The 8,299-nt window shown below is 37.8% G+C and overlaps 1 protein-coding gene across 1 annotated transcript; it reads right to left on the minus strand.

The window, feature by feature from the left end:
• Positions 1 to 2,915: 2,915 nt before the first annotated feature.
• Positions 2,916 to 8,009, minus strand: LOC113298740 (glycosyltransferase family protein 64 protein C5-like). The gene is made up of 4 exons (XM_026547560.1): positions 7,175 to 8,009; positions 6,967 to 7,089; positions 5,333 to 5,500; positions 2,916 to 5,197 (listed from the first exon to the last, which is right to left on the minus strand). The coding sequence occupies exons 1-4, from the start codon at positions 7,523 to 7,525 to the stop codon at positions 3,515 to 3,517; spliced, it is 2,325 nt and encodes a 774-aa protein (XP_026403345.1). The 5' UTR covers positions 7,526 to 8,009; the 3' UTR covers positions 2,916 to 3,514.
• Between the last annotated feature and the right edge of the window lie 290 nt (positions 8,010 to 8,299).

An 8,299-nucleotide genomic window follows, 5' to 3' on the forward strand; every position in this document is an offset into this window, starting at 1 on the left:
TCTAGTTTCGGTTTTCCTGAGCAGCAAAGTACGCATACTTTGGTTCAAGAAATAAGGACTTATACACGTATGAGTTACCATGCAATGTTTATATCCAACCATGGTTATATAATCTAAACTCTCATTTCAATTACTGAAACATTCTTAGAGGACGTTATATAGTTGTTGTCCATACACTATTTTTCGTCAAAGCAATTTTCAAGTAATTGAAACTTAATATGACTTCCATCACTAGTAAAGATGATCTGGACAAAGCGAAAGCTTACCAACACATATTTCGAGAAATTGATAAGCGAGATAAACTCGGCTCGAAATAGCAAATGTGTATAATCAAAGTCTATATAGAAAAACGACTTTTGTCTCAAGATATTAGATAGAGTAGATAGACTTTTGAGTGATAGATAAGTTCAAGCCTCCACATACCTTTTAGTCGATGAAGTTCCACCAGTTCCTTGAGTAGTTCTTCGTCTTTGTATGATGATCGCCATGGAGTCTTGATCTCAACTACACTTTCTATCCTAGTCCGAGACTTAGCTATAAGTAGACTAGAAATCAAGACTTATAGTTCTGATTACTAACATTGACAAACATGCTTGATATAGCAACGCATGCGAGTTCGACCGAGCAGTGATCTAACACAAATGTTAAGGTTAATGGTTGGACATATGTTTTTTTTAAGGTTTATGGGACGTATGTTTTCGTATTTTGAACAAATGTTGGATTTCTAGTTGTTAAATGAATGGTGTTTTTAGCTATGTTAAGTTTCAATAGTTTCGCGGCAGGGTATCGAGTAGATGTTTTGTTAAGTTACATTGCCGACTAAACCAGGACCGGCAAGGTTGTGAACTGCCGGCCCTGACATCAGAAATGGTGTAGTTACCAGGGTCGGCAAGGTAAGAAAATTAATACCCTGCCGACTATTGTACAGTCGGCAATGTATTAAATTATCGACCCTGCGGACTATGTGTTGCAGAAAATACCATCTCCTGATGCCTAAATTCATATGGTCAGCAGGGTTATAAATTTACGATCTTGTCGTCTATACAAAAGCCGGCACGCTAATGACCAAATACCGTACCGATTGTTATACAGAAAAATGAACTCCTGATGCCTAAAATCATGCGGTCGGCAGGGTAAAAAAATTACGACCCTGCGGGCTAAACTTGGTCGGCATATTGGGAAAAAAAACCTCTCTGGTGATTTCAAAATTAAAATTTTTGCAAGTACAACTGCATTGATTGACTACCATTACGGCCAAATTTGGGCACCGTCCTATAAATACACTAGTTTTCTCTACAATATAACATACAACTAGTTCCATATACTCTCCAAAGCTCATATCATCGTGTACTCTTTCTAACTCTACGAATACCTCAACATACAAAGCAATGGCATCATTTGATTCAAATGAAGATCTATCAATCACCAAAGCATGGTATGCGGAAATTCGGGTTATAAATCAGTCCTCCGTGAGGGTGGATGTCATAACCTTTTGGGCTAGGTTATACAACAAATATAGGCAAGAGTTTGGGAATCATAATGGAAGAAGTGTTCAACAATTCCATGATAGGCACCTAGTCATCGAAAATGCGATAATTGCTTTTTTAGCTATCCAAAAACGGATTTTGAACGCTAGCCACTTTGGATTGTCCATTGAACAGTATGTAAGTATTTTTGTGGTTTTATTTTACATGATCCATGTTGTTTGATTTTTCTACTAAACACCACTAACAAAGTAAGTTTGTTTTTTGTTTTTGTAGCATGAAGTCGTCAAAGCGCGCTACTTGGAGGAAAAGGAGGAAGCATTCGCATTCGACACAAGCTATCAATTCATGGTATCCAAAATCCCGGTGTATGCCCCGGACTTCATGGAAGGTGGATCGCACTGGGATTCCTCCGAGGAAGATTGATGGCTTTAGAAGTTTTAGTGTAGGTTTTGCGGGTAGATCTCTATATAAACCCTCACGAGACTATAACTCGTCCACTAGGGTCGTTTAGGGGTTCAAAGGCTTGATGCACATGCTAAGTGCGTTCGTTATTCCAGCGACAAGGAATTTGATTTTGTGTTTCAATCAATGTAGTAACCAAAATTGCATGAATAAAAAGTGAATTACATCTTCCCATATTTTGTTTTCTGTTGGGTATAATTAAAGGTCGGCAAGGTTACGTTGCCGACTTTTCAACAGCCGGCAATGTTAGAAATTATTTGCATGCCGACTATAAGTCAGCCGGCAGTGTTAGAAATTATTTGCATGCCGACTATATGATAGCCGGCATTGTAGGAAATATTTATATGCCGACCATATGATAGATGGCCCAAGATAGTCGGCATATTCTTCATTCATAGACCATTTCGGCCAGAAATAGTCGGCGTTTTCTTCATCCGCAGACCATGCCGGCTATACTTAGTCGGCACTTTATTAAAACGTCGTCCTTGCCGGCCAAAGTTAATCGGCACCTTATTCAATCTTCGACCTTGTCGACTTTTCATATTTTGAGAACCGAAATTTTTGATCAAAATGGAACTCATAAGACAGACAAAAGGTTTAGTCTACTGAATTCTTATTTTCAAAATTTTAATCTAAACTCAATTAGTTAAGCTAATTAGAATTTTTAGTGCTAATTAAACAAGATATATTAGCCATTTAGAAAATACATGGTTAAGGGGTGATCTGTTTTACTTCTAAATGACCCAGGTTTTGTCTCATTAGATATACCCCATTAATCTGGGTATACCCCAATTTGACCAGGTTATAATGGAGGAGTAAACTATTTTGAGAACTGTAGTACCGATGAACATGGGGTTATATAGCAGCTTCGGTATAATAACACTAGGTACCAATACTGCACGGCCAACAATGCGCACACCCTCCATATCATTTGGGATAGGGTGTATACGGAGAATGGCTTTAAAGTACAGAACAATACTAAAATTTCCTTCCTTCTGCATTATTGGAAAGAAAAGGTGTCACAGGGTGTGTATCACCATCACCAATCACCTTCCTCCCTTTCAAATCAAACTCAGTCAAAACATTACAAATAATGTACAGAAAAAGAGAACTGAATCAGAATTCAAAGCTGGCAACAACCTCCACTTTGTAATTGGTGGGTCATGTCAGGTTCTGTCCTAACCATTTTGCTGAATCTGATCTTCAATTGCTGCTTTTTCTTATAAAAGTGACTATTTCAATCCAACTAACGAAAAATCTAGCGCACACAACGCATACAAGAGCTGAACAACTTCACCTTTGAACTTGCACTTTCTTCTTCCTAAAGTATCTAGCGAGGACACCAACTATGTTTGGAACAATAAACAAAAATGAATGACCCTATTCTGACAGGAAGCGAAAAAAGAAGGCCACGATAACATCAATGTACATTTTACTTAACGAACCTATTTGACGCCCCCAAAAACAAAACCACAAAAGATTACAGTAAGAGAGAAAATAACAACATTAGAGGAGAAAAAAGAGGGGTAGTAAGTGATCTGTTGTTATTAGTATCCTTTTCTTCCCTATACATCCCAACCATCTTTCCTACCTTTGAATGACCATTTACTACCCAAGCTTCCGTACATCTGCGAAAACTTCATTAGGCAATTTGTTCTTAACTGATAATGAACTTGTGTATTCCGGCTGATAGCCACTCTAGAGAATTTAGAGGTATCAATTGCCCAAGAAGGTTTGACATACTCCACTGCTCTTGATGAACTACTAGCATTTGCATACAGGAAATTCAGAAGCACATCTTCACAGTTAAAGTATTTGTCAACAAAATCCCTACCTGCCTTGGCTTCGTCGCTCCAATACCTCTGAAATGCTACAGTACTATCCATAAACGCGGCCCCAGTTAATATCATATTATATCCATGACACTTCCGGGCATACTTTTCATCTCTATACTTCAGTGGACTTCCCTCTATGAGACGAGGGTAGAACCCAACTATCCTATCTGGGTGTTCCCTCCATGCTTGGAATCCTCGTTCGATATCATCACATGCCATCATGATATCATCATCGAGTTCAAGAACAGATTTGGTCTTTATTAGAGGATCTATCTTGAAACGATTGTTCAATGAGTTCTGCTTCTCTACTCTGATTCTGACGGGCACAGCAGAGTCTAGCTCACTTATATTAGGAGGCTGGCCCTTGTTCCACACGACAACAATTTCCCCCACAGATGAGCACCTTGAATAATGCTTCACATACATTTTCAAATTCCACAACCTTGCATCGTATGTCATTGTTAGTAATGTGAACTGAGAAAAGTGGCCCTCCAACGGGTAAGCTTCTTCTGCACCACTACCACCATAAATGTATTTAACACTAAAGCAGACTAGTGCAACCGCTATCACAAACACTAAACTGGAGAACAATTTTCCAGAGCAACTATTAGGCTTCATTCTACCTCTGGCAAACGAACTCATTCTGTTCAACCTGGTACAGATGCGCCTCAGTTTTGATGACAACGAACTGGGACGCTCCCAACTTGAGAATGCATCACTTCTCTTTCCCAAGCTCTGGGAGCACCAGCTAAGAGGTACAATGCAATTGATAGCTCCAATCAAAAGTCCCACTAATATAACCAAGGCAGCCACAGCAACAAGAGCCATAGAGCCCATAAAGTGTCTATGAACAATGTCACCTGAAGGAACCCGATCACCATCCATTACCCCGACCCACTCACCAGTACTTAACTGTTGTACATCGAGGTTATGATAACGGGCACCATTCCAAGCATTTCTACCTTTTCCAGACTCTTCTATACCTAGAGGGACTTCCACTTCTCTGTACTCATACTTCGTGAGAACTTCCACTTTGAAAGAACGGAGACGACGTCCGTACGTTTCACCACAATCTTGACCCATGCGGTACAAGTTCCCCTCATATACAAATGGCCTGCCTCCATTCCGAGCTCCATAGCTCTGATCAGTGTTGTAAATTGGATTCTGCTTGTGTGGTTTCCATGGACCCATCGGTGAGTTACTATACCAGATTTCCAATTGACCATTCTTTTTAGTCCCAAAACCGCTGTGATCTGATCCGAAAAGCCAATAATTACCATTACGGTTTATGAGGAAGGTATCGACAAGGGGCTTCTTCATAATAACCTTATGCAGCGTCCACTGCAGGGGGAAATTCAGAGCTCTGTAGAGACGAACTTCCCCAATCTCACTGCCCTCAGGCATCATGTATATCTGTGAGAACAAAGTAAAAGGAATACGAGAAGTGTGAGAAAGTGGATACCACCTAGAGCAATTAAAAAAGCTGCCCGGAAAATAGTCGATCCACTCAAAAAGACTAGTAAATGTAAATAGAAGTTACTTTCTTACATGGCCTTGGTAGTCGAAAACATATGGATAGGAGAGATGCCAGTCTTCATCTAAAGCAGTACCCAATTGCTGCCATGTAGCACCTTTATCAATACTCTTCGCCACACCAATATCTCCTTGCAACGTGATGGAGTTCTTGGTCTCATAAAACAAATAAAGTACGTCTTCCTATAAAATAAAGACACTGTAAGTTATTGTACAAGGTATTATAAACTCCGATAAGCCATATTCTTGTTTTCAACATAACAGTAATCAACAGAGTCGTTTTGCAAAAACTAACATAGACACAGACTGAGGGATCTTAAACAACTACAGCCTAGTTGTCTAAACAAAAAACTAACAAAATTGAAGGAAACCAATTTAACTAAGTTAAACATTTCACCTCACTGTACAGACAAAAGCACTGAATTGTGTTTATCAGGTTCTCTGATAGTAAAGGCCAGTATGTTGTTTTTTATTTTAGTAATGGAGGCCAACACACTAACAACTTCTGCTTGCAATTTTGTTGCCTTTCAGGCTAGATAATCCTCCTCCTATATTCTGATTGAGGATGACACCCTTACATTTACATCTGTTTGGTTTGAGGTGTGAATTCTGAAGAGCAATACGGACATCAAACTGATCTTTCCAAACTTACTTGCTCGTTTCTCAAAAGAGTCCACAACTCTTTTATCATGTTTTACAGCAAATAGTAGGTAGATATCTATATTGATCATTATGATCACAGCTTGTTGACAAGATTTTCAACTCTTGGGCATTTCTCTAAAGCGAATTAACATCATCACCCATTGAAGTTACTAATCACAAGATGAGCTTACAGAAAACAACACAAGAGTCTAAAGGTGAAAATGCTGCAAAGAAACTATGCCAAAGGAGAAAGATGCATAATTACAGGGAGAATTCACCAAATACTACTCAACTATGAGCCCCAACAAGAAGGTTCCAGAGACAGTAATACAGAAAATTCTTAAAAACTAACGGAAATAACCAACTGAGCAGTATTAAATCGACTGTTCATCAATTAAAAACTTAACTTTTTTTAAAACTCAAATCTCTATAATCCGTTACTTGCTTAACCAAACTTCTAAAGTTCCTAGATTGATGAAAACCCCTTTAGTCCGGTTTTTACTTTTTATGACTTCCTGATACTTTTGCAATTGTACATAACAGTTAAAATAATGAATTGATATAATTCTACCACCAAGTTCCTTACGGCATTTGATCCGCCTTATGAGTACCACTATATGAAGCAAGTACTTAAACTTCGGCAATTGCCAAGGCATGCAACAAGAGACGAAACTCCAATATCTTGTTCTACCAAAAGAAAATACAAATCAAGCTAATCCTCTTAAAACTCACTAGGAAGCCGAATCACTGTCTGAAGCTGTTCATAACATATTTACCATCGCTTTGCAACCAATTCTAACAACGCCATAAAGTTAAGTATCTCTAAATTCACTCCTCATTTGTTCAAAAGGGAAAAAGAAAATGCACCAAAATAATTTCCAACTGCATGCATAGACGCACACTCACATATACAGAAACAATTAGTTCAATCGAAAAACATATGCAGTCCAATTCAACAGTAAAACTTAATAAAAAGTGAAATTAGAAAAAAAGAAAAAAAAAATTACCTGAATATAGATAAAAGGATCAGCCACAAAATTACTAGGGTAACCAGCATTTGAGGCAGAAGCACAAGTAAAAACTGGATTAGCCACTGGCCAAGCAGAACTCTCATTTTTCCAAACATTTACCTACAAATTTCCCAAACTGTAAGAAAAATTACAAGACAATTAGAAAAAAAAATTGAGAAGAAGTCTAAAGTCTTAGAAAACTTACAGATTCAATTGGTTTTAAAGAAAAGGGAGAATGTCCATAAAAAACACCGATGGACCATGATCCTTCATTATCTCGATGACAACCTAATGAAGGTAAATTAGGTCTTTGAAAAGGTGAGAAAGCAAGCCAAGCGTATATAGTAGCGATGGAACCAAAGATAATAAAAGTTGATACATAATATAGAAATGATTGTGACAAAACACAATGGTCTAATTTCATCCTACACCAACACTTGATACTCATATCACAACAAGAAGATGATGAAGATGAAGAACTAGTGTTGTGATGATGATGATTATCTTTGCTGTTGTTGTTGTTGTGATTACTGACAATATTAGAACTAGAACCCATATTCCGAAATCAAAACCAACTCCTAATTTTGATTCTGTTGTTGTTGTTGTTGCTGTTGATGTTTTTGATGAGATCTAACTGTTAATTTTACCTTGTAATTTAGAAAACTGATAAAGCATCTTCTTCTTCTTCAAATAATAAAATTATAAGAAGCATTTCAATTACAGATAATTAAAGGGTTTTCTCTTTTAACCTTTTTTTTCTTTCTTTTGCCTTTGACACTCTCCCTTTCTTCAAACTCTGTATTAGTCTATAACTTACAACAAACTCTCTCTATTTCTCCTTCTTCTTCTTGTATTTGTTCTTCTTCTTCAGTTGTAATGAATTTAGAGTCTAGTTTTTCTTTTCCAGTGGTGGTTTATTTGGAGGAAAAATTGGTCCTTCAAATACTACATTTCAATTAATTATTTTATTACTAAAATAAATACTAAAACCTTCTAGAGAGAGAAAGACTAGTCTAAACGAGACCGGCAAGAGAAAATTCAATTTTTTGGAGTCTTTGTTCCTATCGGAGTGTTTGTTGTATCTATTATGTGTTGTGATGATTCTAATGTTCAGGGTTCACGCGTCAATTTTCAACATCTACTATTACAGGCAATTTTGGGGAAAAACTACCCATGGCATGGGCCTTCGGTTCCATTTTTCCAGTACTAACTCGACTGCTACAGGGGTACTGAAGCACTTCAATGCGGATTGGTAAACCTCCCTGAAAACTGCTCCAGCCCGTCTAAACCAACAGAAGTTGTGTTTTGGGACCGTTACAGGCCGGTCTCA

The sequence above is a fragment of the Papaver somniferum genome, chromosome 7 (genome assembly GCF_003573695.1).
Source record: "Papaver somniferum cultivar HN1 chromosome 7, ASM357369v1, whole genome shotgun sequence".
In the NCBI taxonomy this organism is placed as follows: domain Eukaryota; kingdom Viridiplantae; phylum Streptophyta; class Magnoliopsida; order Ranunculales; family Papaveraceae; genus Papaver; species Papaver somniferum.

Coding starts and splice junctions, on each gene's coding strand:
- LOC113298740 (XM_026547560.1), bottom strand. CDS start 7,525: ATGGGTTCTAGTTCTAATATTGTCAGTAATCACAACAACAACAACAGC. Junction 5,501..6,966: donor ATCCTTTTATCTATATTCAG/GTAATTTTTTTT, acceptor TTTATTTTATAG/GAAGACGTACTTTATTTGTT. Junction 5,198..5,332: donor TTTTCGACTACCAAGGCCAT/GTAAGAAAGTAA, acceptor TTGTTCTCACAG/ATATACATGATGCCTGAGGG.